Source organism: Mytilus trossulus, chromosome 1 (genome assembly GCF_036588685.1).
Source record: "Mytilus trossulus isolate FHL-02 chromosome 1, PNRI_Mtr1.1.1.hap1, whole genome shotgun sequence".
Taxonomy (NCBI): domain Eukaryota; kingdom Metazoa; phylum Mollusca; class Bivalvia; order Mytilida; family Mytilidae; genus Mytilus; species Mytilus trossulus.
Genome location: NC_086373.1, coordinates 89,028,290 through 89,048,153, shown reverse-complemented (window position 1 = coordinate 89,048,153; position 19,864 = coordinate 89,028,290). Strand labels below are relative to the sequence as shown.

Here is a 19,864-nt window from a genome sequence, read left to right as displayed (position 1 = left end):
TATATTCTGTAGAGATAGGCTCATTAACATGTACCTCAATGCTCTACATATAATCAATATAGTTTTATCCTAAGAACTAAGTAATAATTATGACTTTACAATTGTAAGTCAAAAATTTGTGCAGCTTTATATTGTTGCCAAAAAAATAAGACGTGCAACAATTTTTTAAGAAAAATTAACTAGTCTTAAGATATTTAAAATTCTGGTACACGAAATTTCTAAATTAAAATTCAGACTAATCAGTATTAGGTTCAAACAATACCTTAATTTTTTATTTTCATAACTTATCTTAAACAATAGTCATCCATACCTTTCGGTCTAGGTTCACCTGATACCAGACATTGGAACTTCAATGTTTCTCCGTCTTTAAGTTCTACGACTTTTGGCAGAAATTTGACAATATTTGGTGGTGTAGTATAGATGGTTTCTTTCTCTTCTATTTTACTGCTTTCTTCTTCTGTTGTGATTTCTGCATCCTCTCCTCCAGCAAACATCTTGTCTGATCTTAACAAAGATTTCTCTTCAATTTCTTGACCTTTTGTTGTCCTGGATTTATCTTCTATAGAAGTCTGTGTCGCTGACTTTACTTTTCCACTCGATGTTTCTAATTGTTCTATACTTGCTACTGAATCAGTGTTTTTGGTAAGACTGTCATTTGACATTTCTTTTTCTGATTTCAAAACTTTGACTGATGATGCTTCAATAGAATTCATTTCCTCTGTTTCTTCAACATTTGTTTGAGCTGTTATCATTAAAGATTTATTCTCTGATACTTCAGAGTTTGCAGTTTCCACTAATTGTTTTCCTTCTGAAGATTCGGTTGTCTTTTCTGTTGATTTACTTGTTTGGCTTGAACTTTTCACTGCTAAACTTTCAGAAGTTACCATAGAAACAGCTGCATCAACTTTGTCAGATGAACATTTGTCTTGTGAACTTTCAACTAACACTTCTGAAACTTTTGATTCCTCAATTGAACTCTGAGCACCTAAATTGTATGACTTTGTTTCTTCCTCAAGTGACTGTTCTGTCTTTGCATCATCTGTATTTGATTTGATATCAGATGTAGTTTCAACTGCTAGAACAGGGCTAGTGTGTGCATCTGTCTTCATGTCTACAATTAAACTTGCTTCTGCTTCCTTTATTTGTTCTCTAATAAAATCTGTGTTGTCTGTATTATCTTCTTTCTCTTTGGTTGAAATTCTGTCCTCTAACTTTTCAGAGGAACTTTTTACTTCTGCCTTATCTGCCAAACCTTCATCCCCAGCACTTTCATTGTTTGCAATTGTTTGTGTCTTTACAATGTCAGCATCAATACTGGTTACAACCTCTTGTGAGTTTTTACTGTCTGCTGATCTGATCTGATCTGTGGCTTTGTCTTCTGATGTTGTTATTTCTGTTGATGTTTGTTTTGAATCACTTTCAATCTCAACAGTTTTGGATGCTTTTTCAGGCACAATTTCTTTTACAACTGTCTCTTGCTTTAATGTTAAAGTTTCATCCTTTGACTCATCAGATTCAAGCTTGGTCCCCTGGCTTTCTGAATCATCAGTTAAACTTGTTGCTGAACTAATTGTTTGATTGTCTTTTTTTGGTAAAATTTGGTCTGTTTCACAAGTGACTTTTGAACTTTCCATGCTTTCTGAAGAATTCTGTGTGACATTTGAACTTTCCTTGCTCTCTGAAGAATTCTGTGTGACTTTTGAACTTTCCATGCTTTCAAAAGAACTCTGTGTGACTTTTGAACTGTCCATATTTTCTGAAGATCTCTGTGTAACCTTTGAACTTTCCATGCTTTCCGAAGATTTCTGAGTGACTTTTGTTTCAAGGGAACCTTTTCTACTTCCATTTCCTGTGTCTTCCACAGAAAGTCCCTTGCTAAGTTTTCTATGTATTTTTCCATTTCCTGTTTCCTCAACTTGAAAGCCTTTACTGGATCGTCTACTTGCCAATCCGTTGACTGAATCCTCGACAGGAGAGCCTTTACTTAATCGTCTACTTGCTAATCCATTAACTGAATCTTCTACAGAGGCACCTTTACTTAACTTTCTCCTTGGTTTTTCAGACTCATCAATTGAAGATCCCCTACTAAGTTTTCCATTTGATTTATTGAATTTAGAAGACAAAAGACTTCCATCAGCATTTGGTGAGTATAACTTTTCTAATTTAACATCACCTTTCGATAATCTTCTGGCTTTTTCTATTGCTTCAAATGATGCAGTTCTCTGGAGATCACCTGTAACACTTTGTCCATCCAAAGAGTCACCTTCTTTAGCTACCGTCTTTGTCTCAGATTCATTCTGATTCTGCACTTTGTCTTGTTTTATGTCTACAGTAACAGATTCATTTGATTCGGTCTCTGTTGTTGACTTTTGAACTACTGACCTTGCTGATTCAATTTTTGAGATGTCTGCACTGGCAATTGATTCTGATTCATTTAATGACCTTGAAACATCTTTGTTCTGGAACTCTCCTTTGTTTTCATCTGTGATTGTTGAACTTTTCAAATCTAAACGTTTAATCTCTGTTGATTCCCTAGCATCTACTGAAGTTTTCTCATGGTTGGTAATCTCTGACGTCTTCAATGACGAATTGGTTGTAGATGACGTCTTCAAGTCAGAACTCCTTGTAAGTGCCATAGACTCACAATTCTCACTTTTAACCTTTGGTCCTTGCCTGCTTTCTGACCTATCCTGTTCATTAGATTCAGCTGATCCCTTTACAGATTCAGTCTTGCTTGTAGTTTCTATAATTTCCAAGTCTCCATTAACAGCAGACATCAACGTCTTACTCTTTATTAAAGTAATGTCTGTTTCATCCAAACCCCTTGAACTTTCACTTTCACCTCTGTTGACCCCTGAACTTTGTTCTCTCTCCATGGTACTTGAAAGCGTCTGACCAGATAAGTTTTCTGTATCAATTTCCTCATCTTCTAAAGAATCTCTTCTGCGAATTATCTTTATATCTCCATTTTCTCCACATGTAAACCTTGTACCTGATTCTGGCAAAATAGATAATTATAAAAATTGTCAATAAAAAAGGATTGTTTTATATTCATATCATTAGTTCTAGCTTAATCACAATTTTTTCATAGATGAAATCTCTGCTGATTTCATATTGTTTTAATTTTTTAAACAAAACTATAAAATTAAATACATGCCTCTTTTACAGTCTAGTTTTGACTTATCTAAAAAAAAAAATGTACAACATTCTGTTGTAAATTAATAGATAAGTAAATTGTTAAATTAAAGGAAGTCAGACATTTTGTGAGTAATTGCAGTTGTTGCTCATTGGTTTGTTTTTGTTTTTATGTAAATTTTGTTGTCTCTGAAAAATGCATTCACAACTAGTCTTCTCAATGCAGAGTTAGACTGTCATACAACATGGGCACTTCATCAACATAGTCTGTTGGTTACCTGGAAAGTTTTATTTCTGAAAAAAGGGTTAGGCAACTTGGATGATTGTTGTCTGGAAACCAAACATTTTCCTATTTTTCACTTTATCAAGGGGCATGAATCTAGAAAGACAAAAGTGAATAGGTCAGATTGATTCCATCTGGATATTTATATAATTATCCTTAATGATATTACAAATTTCAAAAGGATTTGCTGGAGGCTTAATAAAAGTTATTCTCAGGAAAACTAAAACAAAATTAAGAGGGTTTTCACTTCAAAAAATATATAAGCATGGAAAGACTTAATTGAAAATTATACAATTTCAAACTGTATCTGTATTTCAAAATTTCAAATGATTTGGTGACAGTTCAATAAAATATTTGGTTATATTCTGCTTTAATAGAATCAGCAAAACTATGGGGAAAAAATGATAGGGTAGAATTCAAATTTAATCTTTTTAAGTGTCCCCAATAACATTTCATATTTCAAATGATTTGGCCAAGCTCAATTTGTACCTGTGAGAGCCCTAAGAAGACTGGACACAGGGGACAATTAAAGAGCAAAATACAGCACATATTTTAAAACCTTACCAAAAACTGAAAGCTTAGCTGATCCAGAACACCTTCCTGCCATATTATGGGCCTCTACTTTATACAGTCCTTGATCAGAGAAGTCACATATGTGGATCATCAGTATACTTCCTCCCTTTTGACCATTGTGGATTGTAGTCTTCTGTGTAACTTGAATACGCTTTCCATCTTTAAACCTTGAATCACAAAACATATTATTATTCATTCTAATTTAAAACAAAAAAATTCACTTAGATTTCAAAATTATGTCTTCATGAAATAAATGGCCCAATAAATGATAAAATATCTCTATAGTGGTATTGCTAATGAGGGATTTCCTTTAACAGCCACCTAAACATCTAAATATATAAAGTATATCATCTATATTTATTTTTTAAGTTACAGAAAATATAGTTTTACTTCTAACATCATTGTTTTTTTCAATTTGAAGAGACAAAATTTTCAATTTGAAGAGACAAAAAAGTAAATTATGATTTTTTTTAAGTAATATTTGGAAGATATTATTTCTACCAAATGATATATCTTAACCTTACCACAGTATAAAGTCCTGCTTTTATTTTGTTCATTGCCCAACAGCTACATCAAATGCCTACAGAATGAGGTTGGGGCGAGATGTTTCATCCATGTTATTCCTGGCTAAGTATTGCCTAAGACATTTCTATTTACCAAGTTATTCCTGGCTTGAGATTACCTTTGACATTTCCCCTTGCCATATGCATGCATATTATTTCTGACTGATGATAGCCAAAGACATTTCTCTCATTACCAAGTTATCCCTGGCTTAGTAAAGCATTTGACATATCTTCTTACCAAGTTATTCCTGGCTTCAGATTACCTTTGACATTTCCCCTTGCCATATGCATGCATATTATTCCTGGCTTAAGATAACCTTTGACATTTATTCTAACTAAGTTATTCCTGGCTTAGTAATGCCTTTGACATTTCTTCTTGTCAAGTTATTCCTGGCTTAGTATTAATGTCTTTGACATTTCTTATTACCAAGTTATTCCTAGCTTAGGATAACTTTTGACATTTCTTCTTACCAAGTTATTCCTGCCTTAGGATAACCTTTGACATTTCTTTTTACCATATTAATCCTGGCTTAGGATAACTTTTGACATTATTTCTTACCAAGTTATTCCTGGCTTAGGATAACTTTTGACATTATTTCTTACCAAGTTATTCCTGCCTTAGGATAACTTTTGACATTTCTTCTTACCAAGTTATTCCTGGCTTAGGATAACCTTTGATGTTTCTTCTTACCAAGTTATTTCTGGCTAAGGATAACTTTTGACATTATTTCTTACCAAGTTATTCCTGCCTTAGGATAACTTTTGACATTTCTTTTTACCATGTTATTCCTAGCTTAGGATAACTTTTGACATTATTTCTTACCAAGTTATTCCTGCCTTAGGATAACCTTTGACATTTCTTTTTACCATGTTAATCCTGGCTTAGGATAACTTTTGACATTATTTCTTACCAAGTTATTCCTGGCTTAGGATAACTTTTGACATTATTTCTTACCAAGTTATTCCTGCCTTAGGATAACTTTTGACATTTCTTCTTACCAAGTTATTCCTGGCTTAGGATAACCTTTGATGTTTCTTCTTACCAAGTTATTTCTGGCTAAGGATAACTTTTGACATTATTTCTTACCAAGTTATTCCTGGCTTAGGATAACTTTTGACATTATTTCTTACCAAGTTATTCCTTCCATAGGATAACCTTTGACATTTCTTTTTACCAAGTTATTTCTGGTTAGGATAACTTTTAACATTTCTTTTTACCAAGTTATTTCTGGTTAGGATAACTTTTAACATTTCTTTTTACCATGTTATTCCTGGCTTAGGATAACTTTTGACATTTCTTCTTACCAAGTTATTCCTGGCTTAGGATAACTTTTGACATTTCTTCTTACCAAGTTATTCCTGGCTTAGGATAACTTTTGACATTTCTTCTTACCAAGTTATTCCTGGCTTTGGATAACCTTTGACCCTTCCCCAGTTCCATGTTATCCCTGGTAAGACAAGCCTTTATCTTCTTATCATGATATTACTGGATAAGGATTGCATTTGACATTTCCCCTTACCATTTTATTCCTGGCCTAGGTTTCCCTTTTGCAATAACTTGAAATGTAGCTGTCTGCCTCTCATTCACATGAATATGGTGGATTCCCTCCACAAATGTTGGCTTTTCAAATTCAATATCATGTTTGAATCTTGCTGAAATTCATAAACACAAAAAAATAAGTTACAGCAGTGGTCATCATTTGTCTGCTTGTGCAAACAATTAATGCTGATGCCTGTGTTGTGTGATAGCTATTAATTTCTGTTCTACACATGAATTCGTGTTTGTCTAAAATATTTAGGGTAAAGTTGTCTAAATATTGTTGTTTTTAACTATATTTGATACTGACAAGTCACTGAGATTGAAGGATACTGTAAATCAACTTATTTTCGTGATCGATTTATTTTTGCGACATTCGCGAGTAGAAATATAACGAGAATATTAATCGTCGTGAATATGTTTAACTTGGATCTTTACTTATCAAACTACATCAAGTAGATAAGAAAATCGCTAAATCAAGTAGCCGGGAAGTGGACTAGAAATCGTAAAACGTGAAATAAAGTATCCGGGAAAATAAGTTGGTTTACAGTATGCATTTTGGATTTTAATGAGCTAGTGTTTTCTGTTTCACTTGCCTTCATGTGTAGTTGGACAGAAAGTGAGAATTATTTTAAATCTAAATCAGTGCTTCAGTTCTAAAAAGATTTACAACATAGTTTTTGGAATTGATAAATTTAGAAATAATTAAGATTTCAACACTTACATTTAAATTAAGCTGAGATAAATTTCGGCTATTCTTTTTTATATATCCATGGCTTTAAAAATGTTGGTTTGAGTGTATTTAGATTCATCCTATGTTTTAATCTGTGTTGTTATCAAATATTTAAAGAGAGCAAAAACATATTGACCATATACAAAACTCATAGTTTCTTATCCAATTCATTTGTTTTAAAAGTAAATATTTAGCCCAACTAATTTTTCTTAATTGACTCTGTCATACATATCTATCTGTTTTAGATGGACATACGTTCTATTTGTATATAACAAGAAGAATTTGTTCTGCCTTGTTCATTCCTGACATCCACTAAATAGTCTCCAGTATCCTCTAACTCAGTGCAGGGTATTTCTAGACTCAGATGTCCTGATCTTTGCTGAAATATAAAATAAACAATTTACAATCTTCTAACTCAGTGCATGGTATTTCTAGACTTAGATTTTCTGATCTTTGCTGAAATATAAAATAAACAATTGCAATCTTCTAACTCGGTGCATGGTATTTCTAGACATAGATGTCCTGATCTTTGCTGAAATATAAAATAAACAATTTACAATCTTCTAACTCGGTGCATGGTATTTCTAGACTCAGATGTCCTGATCTTTGCTGAAATATAAAATAAACAATTTACAATCTTCTAACTCAGTGCAGGGTATTTCTAGACTTAGATGCCCTTATCTTTGCTGAAATATAAAATAAACAATTTACAGTCTTCTAACTCAGTGCATGGTATTTCTAGACTCAGATGTCCTGATCTTTGCTGAAATATAAAATAAACAATTTACAATCTTCTAACTCAGTGCAGGGTATTTCTAGACTTAGATGTCCTGATCTTTGCTGAAATATAAAATAAACAATTTACGGTCTTCTAACTCAGTGCATGGTATTTCTAGACTTAGATGCCCTGATCTTTGCTGAAATATAAAATAAACAATTTACAATCTTCTAACTCGGTGCATGGTATTTCTAGACTCAGATGTCCTGATCTTTGCTGAAATATAAAATAAACAATTTGCAATCTTCTAACTCAGTGCAGGGTATTTCTAGACTTAGATGCCCTTATCTTTGCTGAAATATAAAATAAACAATTTACAGTCTTCTAACTCAGTGCAGGATATTTCTAGACTTAGATGTCCTGATCTTTGCTGAAATATAAAATAAACAATTTACAATCTTCTAACTCAGTGCAGGGTATTTCTAGACTTAGATGCCCTTATCTTTGCTGAAATATAAAATAAACAATTTACAGTCTTCTAACTCAGTGCATGGTATTTCTAGACTCAGATGTCCTGATCTTTGCTGAAATATAAAATAAACAATTTACAATCTTCTAACTCAGTGCAGAGTATTTCTAGACTTAGATGCCCTGATCTTTGCTGAAATATAAAATGAACAATTTACAGTCTTCTAACTTAGTGCAGGGTATTTCTAGACTTAGATGTCCTGATCTTTGCTGACATATAAAATAAACAATTTACAGTCTTCTAACTCAGTGCAGGGTATTTCTAGACTTAGATGTCCTGATCTTTGCTGAAATATAAAATAAACAATGTACAATCTTCTAACTCGGTGCATGGTATTTCTAGACTAAGATGCCCTGATCTTTGCTGACATATAAAATAAACAATTTACAGTCTTCTAACTCAGTGCATGGTATTTCTAGACTCAGATGTCCTGATCTTTGCTGAAATATAAAATAAACAATATACAATCTTCTAACTCAGTGCAGAGTATTTCTAGACTTAGATGCCCTGATCTTTGCTGAAATATAAAATGAACAATTTACAGTCTTCTAACTTAGTGCAGGGTATTTCTAGACTTAGATGCCCTGATCTTTGCTGAAATATAAAAAAAAAACAATTTACAATCTTCTAACTCAGTGCAGGGTATTTCTAGACTTAGATGCCCTGATCTTTGCTGACATATAAACAAACAATTTACAATCTTCTAACTCAGTACATGGTATTTCTAGACTTAGATGCCCTTATCTTTGCTGAAATATAAAATAAACAATTTACAATCTTCTAACTCAGTGCAGGGTAATTTTAGACTTAGATGCCCTGATCTTTGCTGAAATATAAAATAAACAATTTACAATCTTCTAACTCATTACATGGTATTTCTAGACTTAGATGTCCTGATCTTTGCTGAAATATAAAATGAACAATTTACAGTAAGTTTAAAGTACTTTTACAATTTGAAAATATTGGGTTTGATATAAAAACTTCTTTTTTTTTAAACTTACTGTTCTTTACAAATAAACATTAACTTTTATTGTCCAGTCAATCTAGCTTAAATTTGACTATCACCTTGAAGTTTTTGTACATGTAACAGAAGATTTCTAAGTTTTAGTTTTTAGCATTCTACCCCAAATTTTTAATTCCTTTTGAGATTTGCATTGATATGGGAGATAACTCTGCAAAAAAGGCAGAAAAATCAATAAAAATTGATACAAAATTATAACTTGACCGCTTCTATTCAACAGAATGTATTGATTTTTGATATTTTAGCCATCTTCAGAATTTAGAAAACAACTTGAAAGGCGTTTTCATATCTTTTACCAAGCTACAACCTGGATTTCACAATTCATTAGTTTACCATTTATTAGATTTTTCACCATGTCAAGGTAAAGAATCTCAAATTGAATAAAACTAATTGGTCATCTATTCCACCTTTTTGGCTTAAAGTTTCTTAAAACAAGGTACATTCTGTAGATGCTGAACAAATACAATTTACAGATATACGCAATACCTTATATTCACATTGGTGGGTTTTTTTCAAAATGGTCACAAATTCATAAATTTGTCATTTCTGTAATGAAAAATGTGCCAAAAAAAATTAAATATCCATAACACTTCAGTTTTGTACATTTCATTAGCAGAAGATGATATATAATATAGTCAAGTGCGAACTTATAACCCCATCAAAGTGTCATACTCTACATGAATTGTAAGAAAATCAACCAAAAACTATTTTTTGCAAAGTTATCTCCCTTTCCAAGGTTAATTTCCATAAGAAATTAAAAATGCTGATTTTGAGTTTTCCTCAAGTTAAATTTTAAAGGACTTTTTTTCTGTGTATATTTGGGCTTAACACTATAGTTTATTACTAAAACATTTTCTGTGCAATTATATGTAGTTTGAGGTTCAAACTTTTGACTGGACTATTATGTAACTATGGTAATATTTCACCTATTGACAAAGATACAGCTAAGCATTAGAACTATTTTGTTTAAAATATGTTCTCCTATCTTGTATGTTCTTTCCCACCTGGCCTGAATAAGTGGTTCTATTCAATTGCCCCTTTATTAATAAAAAAGGCCGCCATTATATACGGTAAATTCAGAAATTATTGCGTGCATTTATAATGGCGAATTTGTCATTCTAGACTTAAGGTCAAGTTACAGTAAATGGGCTATGTCACAGATTACAGTTAAACTTGCTTGATGAACTTCAACTGAAAATCGAAAAAAAATAATGATTTTATCTCAATTATCATTTGAAATATTACTGATTGAATTCTTACAAAATTGTATAGAAAGCACATAAAATCGGCGAAAACCCTTCTAAAATTGTCGTCAAATCTCTAATTCTACTTCATAGATTTTTCTTAAAAAACTATATGTTGTTGGTGCATAAATTTCCGTTATAATGATGCAAAATAAAGATAGGGTCACCGACTTCGTTTTTTAGCAAAATCTGCGACATAGCCCATTTTAAATACTGTTCCTTGACCTTAAATGCAATTTTATTTCTTGCGATATTGAAAAAAATCCTATTGAATTCTTTTAGAAAATTTTAAAATAAGAGTTTCAATTTCAATTAGTGCAATTTAAACCCTGTCGCATTTTTCGCAATAACAAAAATATTGTAATAATTTCTTAATTTACAGTAGCCAAGAGTGATGGAAGTGGCTTTAAACACCAATAATCAATCATAATATATTTGTAAAAGACTTATCTAAAGACTTACTCTGATTCCATATCTTTCATAAATGTTGTTTGGTAATGCCTTCCCATCCTTATACCACTGAACATACATTGGCAACTTTCCAATAAGAAAGCAACTCAGAAAAGCACGAGATCCTTCTAAGATACATTTATTCTTCAGATTTTCTTGAAAATAAAACTCTTCAGTTGTGCCCCATTTTATCTTCAACTTCATTTCTGGTTCCAGTTCGCTTGTATTAAGAAATTTAAGAGGAGTGTATCCTGGTTTATATACATCGTACTTGGCATCTATGTCATCACACTCATAATTTCCATATTTTGATGTCCTTCTATTTATATAATAATCCTCCAGTTTCTTGCTTGATGATTTTAATGTACTAGAGGATGTATAACGTGATTCACTTGTTGCTCGTGTTGAGTTACGTGATTCACTTGCTGCACGACGTGTCTCACTTCTGGCTCTGCTCCACTGGGAGAGGTTCAACAAATGATCCCTTGAGACAGATTCTGCTCTGTCTGAAAAAAATAATTTAAAATTCATATTCTTTACCATTGAAGTTATATACTATCAATTCATACATCATGTACATTACTCCTGTCAACTTTTAAAATCTCCAAGGGGATTATAACAGCAAGAGAACTTATAACGCATCTATGTTTTTAATTCAATATACTGTGGATTCATTATCATTTGTTAAACACCAAATTTTGGTGGTTTTCATTGGTACATGGAAATTTAAATGTTTAAGGAGCTGCAAATTTACTGTATGATTATATGCAGACTTTTGGAAAACCACAAAATCAAATATCCACAAAAATGCAAGTTTTCCTCAATCCACAAAAATTGGTACCCAAAAAAATAAATGAATCCACAGTACATGTCAATGGTTTTGAATGAGTGCATATGTTCTTAAAAAGCTATTAAATTTTCTTCAAATGCCTGTTAAAAGGTTCTGGTAGATTTCAAAAGTCAGGTGCATACCTCTTATGAGATAAATCATCCTTTATGTGTGGAAGTTGGCAGGTCTTATCAATTAAAGAAAATAATGACATGTTCCCTTTTCTCTTAATTTTCTTTAAAACCATGGACAGTATAACAAGTACAGCAAGTGACAATTTTACAGGGTTGAAGTTTTGAAAAAGCAGAAAAAATTGATAATAAATTTGAAGGATGGAAGAAAGCTTTTTGTCTCACAGTCACAGATGTATTTCTAGTAAAAAAAAAATGGTTTGTTTTGCTACTATCACAATATGAGTTAATATCCCTTGCTTGCATGAGATGTCTTTCATTTCAATTTGATTGTCATGAGCTAAAGGAGTTGATTTCTAACATTGCATTTCATTTAAAAATACAAAGATAAATTTTGTGATATACATGTGCATTTAATCTGTCATCTGCAACATTTGTAATAAATTGGTCCTGTTGGCATTAGTTCTGGAATGGTCTTTCCTTTAAATTTTGAAATATTCATGGAAGTTTTTATTTTCACATTCCAACTCTTACCACGATAATGAAACTGTCACAAAAACTAATTGACAACTACCGTACACTTACTCTTAGCCAGCACAGTGACCTTGGCTTCAGAGGTCACCACGCCCTTGTCATTTTGAGCCTCACATTTGAACACTGCAGCATCTTTGTCAGGCTTAGGATAAAATATTTCTAAACTAATGGTTCCATCTTTAAGATAGAGAACTTGGTAGTTGTAATCATCCTTAGATATAGGAACATTGTCTTTATACCTTAAAAGTCAAAATCACTTCAATTAAAGTAGATGTCAGAAAAATAACACATCATTATTTCATATAAATTAAATCAAAAGTTTATTGCAAATAAAATCATCATAGACACCAGGACTAAATTTTGTATATGCCAGATGCACGTTTCATCTACAAAAGACTCATCAGTGATGCTCAAATCCAAAAAAGTTAAAGAGGCCAAATAAAGTACAAAGTTGAAGAGCATTGAGGACCAAAATTCCTAAAAGTTTTGCCAAATACAGCTAAGATAATCTATGCCTGAGGTAGAAAAGCCTTAGTATTTCAAAAAGAAAATCAAAAACCAAAGACATTTCTTTCCACCTGAACAATGATTTCAAAACTGATCTAATTTAAAACTTTATATTGATCAAGAAACAATGATTAGGAGTTTATGTTATAAGTTCACTTTAAAATAAACATGATTCTATAAACCAAAAAAACTATTACTAACAGCAATGAAGATAATCTTGCCTTACCAGAGCTAAATATTCATTAAATGATGTGAAAGGCCAATGGCCAATAATTGTCTGGTTGAAAAGCACAATAAGTAGTGATGCTGATAACCAAAAACAGTTGTGTTATTACCTTTAAGAAATGACTGTAATATTTTTTCTGTCTATGAAGAAATAACATAAAAAAAGTGGTACACACTGAATACCCACGTAGTGGGTTATTTTAAAGTGTCCACCACATTTTTGATGTTATTTCGAATAGGCAGAAAAAATATTACAGTCATTTCTTATAATTTAATTCTTATTTCCATTTTAAACTGGAGTAAATCATGAAAAAATGTTGATGACGTCACGGTCACATGACAAAGTTATTTCTATGAGCTGATAAACAAAATGACTTCAGCCAATCAGAAAAAAACTTTACATCCAAAATTAAATTATTCATCTATACTAACCAAGAACTGGTTTTATTCTTATTGATGATGGACATAATCATTAACCATGAAATCTCAGCCAAAACTTCACACATCAATTAAGATCAATACAATAAAGATGATTTTTACTATTCACTTTTAATTTGTGGAAAATAATAACCTTTTTTAGCATAAGAAATTGTTAGGAATCATTAAAGAGAAATGATAGGTTGACTGGTTGGTTGTTGGTGCTTAACATCACATTCGACACATGGCATAGGCCGATCTACAGGGGCCTGGGGGACTGGGCCCCCCTTTCGTGGGAAAAATTTGGTTGATTATATTGGGAATCACTAAAGCATGACTGAAGTGACACCCCAACCTTATGAAAAGTTCTGGATCTGCCACTGCTTGGTTGTATCATGGCAGCAAGTTTTTAATGTTAAAACTCACAAACTCAGCGTTGACAGGCTAGGACTATACTGTTGTTGAAATGCTTAGACTGCTCAAGAAATATGAAAGAAAAAAATAATTTTAAAAGCTGCACTCATTGTAAGCTATCTTTGCTTTATATTCATCCTTTTTAAATCGTACTACCAAATAGCATAATATTACCCCCAACCCTACTCCAACTAAGTTATACTTACCAAATAATTTTAGGGAGAGGTGTACCTCTGACTCTACATATCAACTTAATACTCTTTCCTTCTAAAGTTGATACATTTCTCAGACTCATTAGAAATCTAGGTTCTTCTGCAACAGGAGTTGTATCTGAAACATTCATCCGTATAAACAGTGAGTGTTGTTTGTTGTTTATATGTTTTAGATAAAGACCATAACAATCACATAAATAACAAAAAATTGAAATAGTCCTAAGCTGAAAATATAATTCAATCAAAATTTGGGTTATAAAGACTGCTTTTTAAAAACTTAAAAGATTTTATGGATTGTTGTTAGCTCTTCTACCTGCAACTGAGCATCAAAGTTTATATGAATATATAGACTCCAAGTTCCAGAGAATGATCAATTAAAATTTTGTGAAATGTTTAGAATGTGTGTCAATAGCAAACAGAAATAAACTTTATTATTACTCAAAAATTGTCGAAAGACTTTATCAAATACAAACAAATTACCATAGACATCCAGATCACATGATGTAGATGCGGTTCCATATTTGTCCTTGACTTCACATTTCCATCTCCCTGCATCCTTGATGTCAGCATCATGGATTTTAAGACGATATGTCAAAATCTCTTCCTCTGAGTCAGAACCAGCTCCATTGACAGATTTTCCATTAGGGACTGTACCATTCTGGACAACCTTGATATCACTGCCAGAAACTAATGACTGTCGTTTAGCTTCTTCTGATGTTAAAAAATACATGTTTTTATATAATAAAGAATGAAATATTTTGTTCTACCTGTCTTCCTTGTTATCTCTTAGCTTTAAAAAACAATAATAACACACTCACAACACAAGAGTATATATGAATAAAATTTTATTGCAACTTCCTTTACATTAATTTGTTTAATTTGAAAAGTAACCAGTACGCTTTTTCATGACCTGCTGATTTAATAGAGCAGGGTTGTCTTTTCATACCCTGCTGGTGAAAACAGGGTCTTTTTTTAAACAAAGTGTTTGTCTAGAACAGGATCGCTTATTTAATTGTTTGAGATACAGTCTAGAAGTTAGAACCCAGGTCTAGAACAGCATCTATTTTATACTATCAAGAACAGGATACCTTTTCTGAGAGTTTCTAGTACACGGTATGTTTTTTAATAATTCGGTTTAGAATAGGGTATGTTTTCCAATGTTTTTGGTTAGAACAGGGTATGATTTGGCAAGTGTTGTCGGCACAGTTGTACCCGAAAAGAATAGTCAGTACATCTACATAATACTTCTTAACTTCAATATGTTGAAGATTACAAGAAGGCACATGCCATGACAGCTAATTTCATGTCAATGTTTATGTAACAGTTTTTCATCTGAATGCAAGGATACAAATTTCTTCATTCGCAAAGGTCTAAGACATATCATATGTCTGCCTAGGTATAGATCCATCATAACATGATTCAAGACCGGATGTCTCTTTTCTAAGGCACGAAATCTATTCTGGATAAATTCCGGATAAAATTTGATGCGGCTGGAAAATTGCAAGTCTGGTTTTAATCTGATTCAAGTCAAATTTAATGCCAATGCTGATTTTAAAGTATTTTAGGATGTTCAGTACTATAGTATAATAATTATTAACTGAAGTCATGACTGCCTTCTGGTATGTCAAAAATTCAGTCCTCTCAGACTCTTTTCTGAAGTTTCCATTAACACTGAGCTTTAACAAGTTAAAAATGTTTCGGGGGCGACTAATCTTTGATCCCTCCTTATGTTCATCTGAGACTACTATAAGTTAACACAGTAGTCTCAGTGTTCATCAATAAGGAAAACAGTACAGTGGGTGAACAATTGCCGCCGTCCTGAATAGGAGGTTTGACGGCCCAGTTGCAACCGGCGAAATTTCAACGTCAACGCGAATTGGAGTCAGTAAAACAGTAGGACACATTTTGTCGGATTTAAAAGCCTTTTATATGTTAATGTTTGTAATTGACTTTCATTGTATGTTTAAAGACTTTAAATGAAACTTTATGTTTAATTTTTAAATAAAATTGAATTCGGTGAAACTTAATTATTATTATAGCCTTAGGCTCGAGTATTCGAAATCTCAATATTGCGGTGCAATACTCAAGTAGACAAGAACGGAACATTATGTTTGACTTACCGAATACGTCAAGGTCACATGTTGTCGACACAGTTCCATACTTATCCTTGACCTCACACTGCCATTTCCCCGAATCAGAAATGTCAGCGTCGTGGATTCTTAGCTTATACGTTAATATTTCCTCTTCGTCAGAACTTGAATAGATGGAATCTGCCATGATCAGAATTTCACTGAAACTAAAGTAGTCAAAATAAGCAACCAATTACAAATTGATAAGAATATGGTCACACACATTATGAGCATCCTCAACATACATCGGCTATAAACGGTCACCAAACAATTCAAATGAAAGGACTCTTATTTAAGAAATACATTGACCCGACTTAAGTATAGAAAAGTTAGTACCGCTCAAAGAAAGCCTGTTGTATATTTAGACTGAATATAATTATATTACCTTTCATTTATATCTACTATTTTTGGTAACTATTGAAGGTTTATTACTGCAACGTAACTAACCAAGGGTTACGATGGAGAGGAGGGGACTGGATTGTTAACCTTGACACTATCAAATCTATAATTACAGCTGAGCATGGTTTAGAAATTACAATAAAAACATATTCTATCTGTTCTGATCTGTATTTTAACCAGATTGAAACCATCAACCCATTAATAGATATAAAGATACCGATGAATTGAGTGGGAAGAACTATGTCAGGATGTGGATAAAAAAATGTCAAAAGTCTTCATAATCTTATCAAATCATTAATGTCAGTGATTAAATTTGTCAGAATTCAACATCTGCTCATATAATAAAGGACCGCTGGATACTAAATAAAATTGAGAATGGGAACGGGAATTTGTCAAAAAGACAACAACTTGTCCAAAGCATAGAAAACAACCCGAAACGCCACCAATGGGTCTTCAACATAGCTAGAAAATCTAGCATTCGGAGTATGGCTTCCATAAACAATAATGCATTCTAAAGGTCAGCGAAAATGAACGTCAAACTCCGAAACATGTAACTTGATGAATCAAATTAAAAAAAAAACAAAAAAACAAAAAACATACAAGACTAAAAAAGGCCATGCAGAGGTTTCTGACACTCTGAAACATGCAAATGAATCAAATTAAAAAAAAAAACAAAAAAAAACATACAAGACTAAAAAAGGCCATGCAGAGGTTTCTGACACTCTGAAACATGCAAATGAATCAAATTAAAAAAAAAACAACAAAAAAACATACAAGACTAAAAAAGGCCATGCAGAGGTTTCTGACACTCTGAAACATGCAAATGAATCAAATTAAAAAAAAAAACAACAAAAAAACATACAAGACTAAAAAAGGCCATGCAGAGGATTCTGATTTGGGTCAGGCGCAAAAATGCGATAGGGGTTAAGCACGTTTTGTAAGATATCAACAATCTACCTATATAGCTTTATTCAGTGTGGATTTGACGAACACACAGAAAAACGTCAAGCTATCTGACAACGTCTATGAGTTTTGTTAGTTTGAACATATTTATTGATCAGGGAGTAAAGAAATGGATGAGGCACACGTTATACAACTTAGTAATGTCTTCTCCAGTTTGTTTTGTTAAAAAATTCCATTCAGTTGTCAGGACTCGGTCATACCTTTAAAACAAACATAAAATTTCTTCTAGCTGAAAAAGTCATACCAATATTTGTTTCACATGTATGTATTTGACTTATGACTTATTCTATCAACAGATCAAAGGGACTTATGAAGTACCGTGACATCTTCACTCATATAGTAAATACTGTGGATAAGATGATGGGTTTTCAACAAAAGTAACGATACACAACTAAGTGACTATTTACAAGTGTGAACACCAAAGTATCATACAATAAAATGAGTATATGCATACTGGCCAATTTGGCCTTTATGTATATCTTGGTACCGTGTATCCAAATTTATTGAATATGGAAAATGCACTGCATTGTATTGTTTCTTTTGATGCCTTTCAGTTTGAGTAGTATAGAATGGGATCTGCAAAACAATTTTTCTCTGACTGATTAAAAAAAGAGCATACGTTTCTCTCGGCTTATGGTGGTTTGAAGCAAAACGTTATATAAAACAAATGGAGCAGAATGTTGCACAAAGATTAGTGAAGATGTAAAAGCAGATGGTTTTGATCATCCTAAGAAATCAATATAAACATAATGTACGACTCTTATTAGCCAAAAGTATAAAACAAACAGCATATGATTATACCTTAGAGTGATTAACTACATATGTTTTCAACTAGAGGTCAAACTTTTGACATCATATTCTTATATCATTAGTTCGTTAGATTGGTAATTATAAGACAACGAATAATTAAACAACGAATTTCTTATTAAAAATAAGTAGAACATTTGATTGATTGGTCGCTTCCTCTGTGACATTCTCAGCAATTTGCATAACTGCACAATCAAATCAACCGAAAATTGTATATATATATAGTGTTGATTTTAATTTAGATGTTCATGCAATTTCTACAAGTATAGAACCACAAAATTCTTATAGTTTTCGTTTCAATTGATTATCAAAAGACTAACCCGAGACAGATATTATGTCATAGTCCCAATCTAGAGATTTAGATTAGTATATAACGAATGTCAAATGTTCCTTAATTTGAAATATTAGAAACCACCGATGGTCAAATATTTGGTTGGACCCAGCATATTCGGGACATCAAATATGACAAAACTATATGTACTTGTATAACAACAGATAGGACACACACTGTACTTTGTATATCATGCGCATATGGATTACTCAATCATAACCTAGAACTTCACAAAATCACTATGATTTAAATTAAATGATGTTTTTTTTTTATTTCCTGAAACTCTTCAACGATTATGCTTGTAATAACACTTGTTGATTTTTTTTATTCCGCTATATTGCCCTTCGAAATTTGTCCAAAAAACATGTCAAGTTTTATGAGAATTCCTCTAAATTGTACAAGTCATTTGTTAACTCAGTCTCGAGGCTGTTGAGTGCAATGCAAAATGAATTTTAAAAAAAGCACGATAGAGGTAAGAATCGAGGTAAGAATAGTTGTCAGAAGAAGTTACTGCTGCTGTCCTATGTTTACTTTTGACAGCATTAAACATGGCAGTTATTTCCCCATCATACACTAGTATATTAACACAAGAAAATTCAAGGTCGGACGTGCACAATATTAAATATTTTATCATTCTTACCTTAAGATGAAGATAAAACTCAATAATTTCAGATATATTCAAAGGCATCCACCGGAGAAACCAGAGAGGTATCGGGTTCGAAACGAAAAAGGGGTGAATAATATCATCATTATCAAGTATTGGTTATTAGTGATCAAAAATAGATGATGAGGTACATTGGGAAAACTGAGGAGCAAATAATTAATAGCAGTGCTTTGAATTCGTATGGAAAAGGAAGAATATATATTTTTTCAACTGATTGTAACGCAATATATATGAAATAGGTTTAATTTGATTTTACAAATTAATAAAAAGTAATCAATTGGTCAGGGAGCCCCATCTGACATCTATCGACAGTTAACACATACCATATGCTTCTTAATTAGATATAAACAAATATTTACAGATGCAACGAGTTGTGCAATAGTGCACCAATTGATTTCATTTTGATGATGAACCCGTTAATTATCAACACAAGAATTACAAACATTAGAAATAAGATTTATTTTATACTGACACCAATTAATTTATCACAATAATTTCACCTTATCAAACCAGCGT

At 32.2% G+C, this 19,864-nt stretch overlaps 1 protein-coding gene across 1 annotated transcript in view; it reads right to left on the bottom strand.

Annotated features, from left to right (window-relative positions):
• Positions 1 to 19,415, bottom strand: part of LOC134689184 (muscle M-line assembly protein unc-89-like) — a 34,948-nt gene extending 15,533 nt beyond the window's left edge. Inside the window, exons 1-10 of the mRNA XM_063549496.1 lie at positions 19,325 to 19,415; positions 16,176 to 16,351; positions 14,536 to 14,766; positions 14,050 to 14,173; positions 12,332 to 12,519; positions 10,799 to 11,292; positions 7,080 to 7,203; positions 6,075 to 6,207; positions 3,983 to 4,158; positions 311 to 2,998 (exon numbers count right to left, since the gene is read on the bottom strand). Of these exons, the coding sequence (XP_063405566.1) occupies positions 311 to 2,998; positions 3,983 to 4,158; positions 6,075 to 6,207; positions 7,080 to 7,203; positions 10,799 to 11,292; positions 12,332 to 12,519; positions 14,050 to 14,173; positions 14,536 to 14,766; positions 16,176 to 16,332 (4,315 nt within the window). The 5' untranslated portion in view covers positions 16,333 to 16,351; positions 19,325 to 19,415. The remainder of the gene's footprint in view (positions 1 to 310; positions 2,999 to 3,982; positions 4,159 to 6,074; positions 6,208 to 7,079; positions 7,204 to 10,798; positions 11,293 to 12,331; positions 12,520 to 14,049; positions 14,174 to 14,535; positions 14,767 to 16,175; positions 16,352 to 19,324) is intronic.
• Between the last annotated feature and the right edge of the window lie 449 nt (positions 19,416 to 19,864).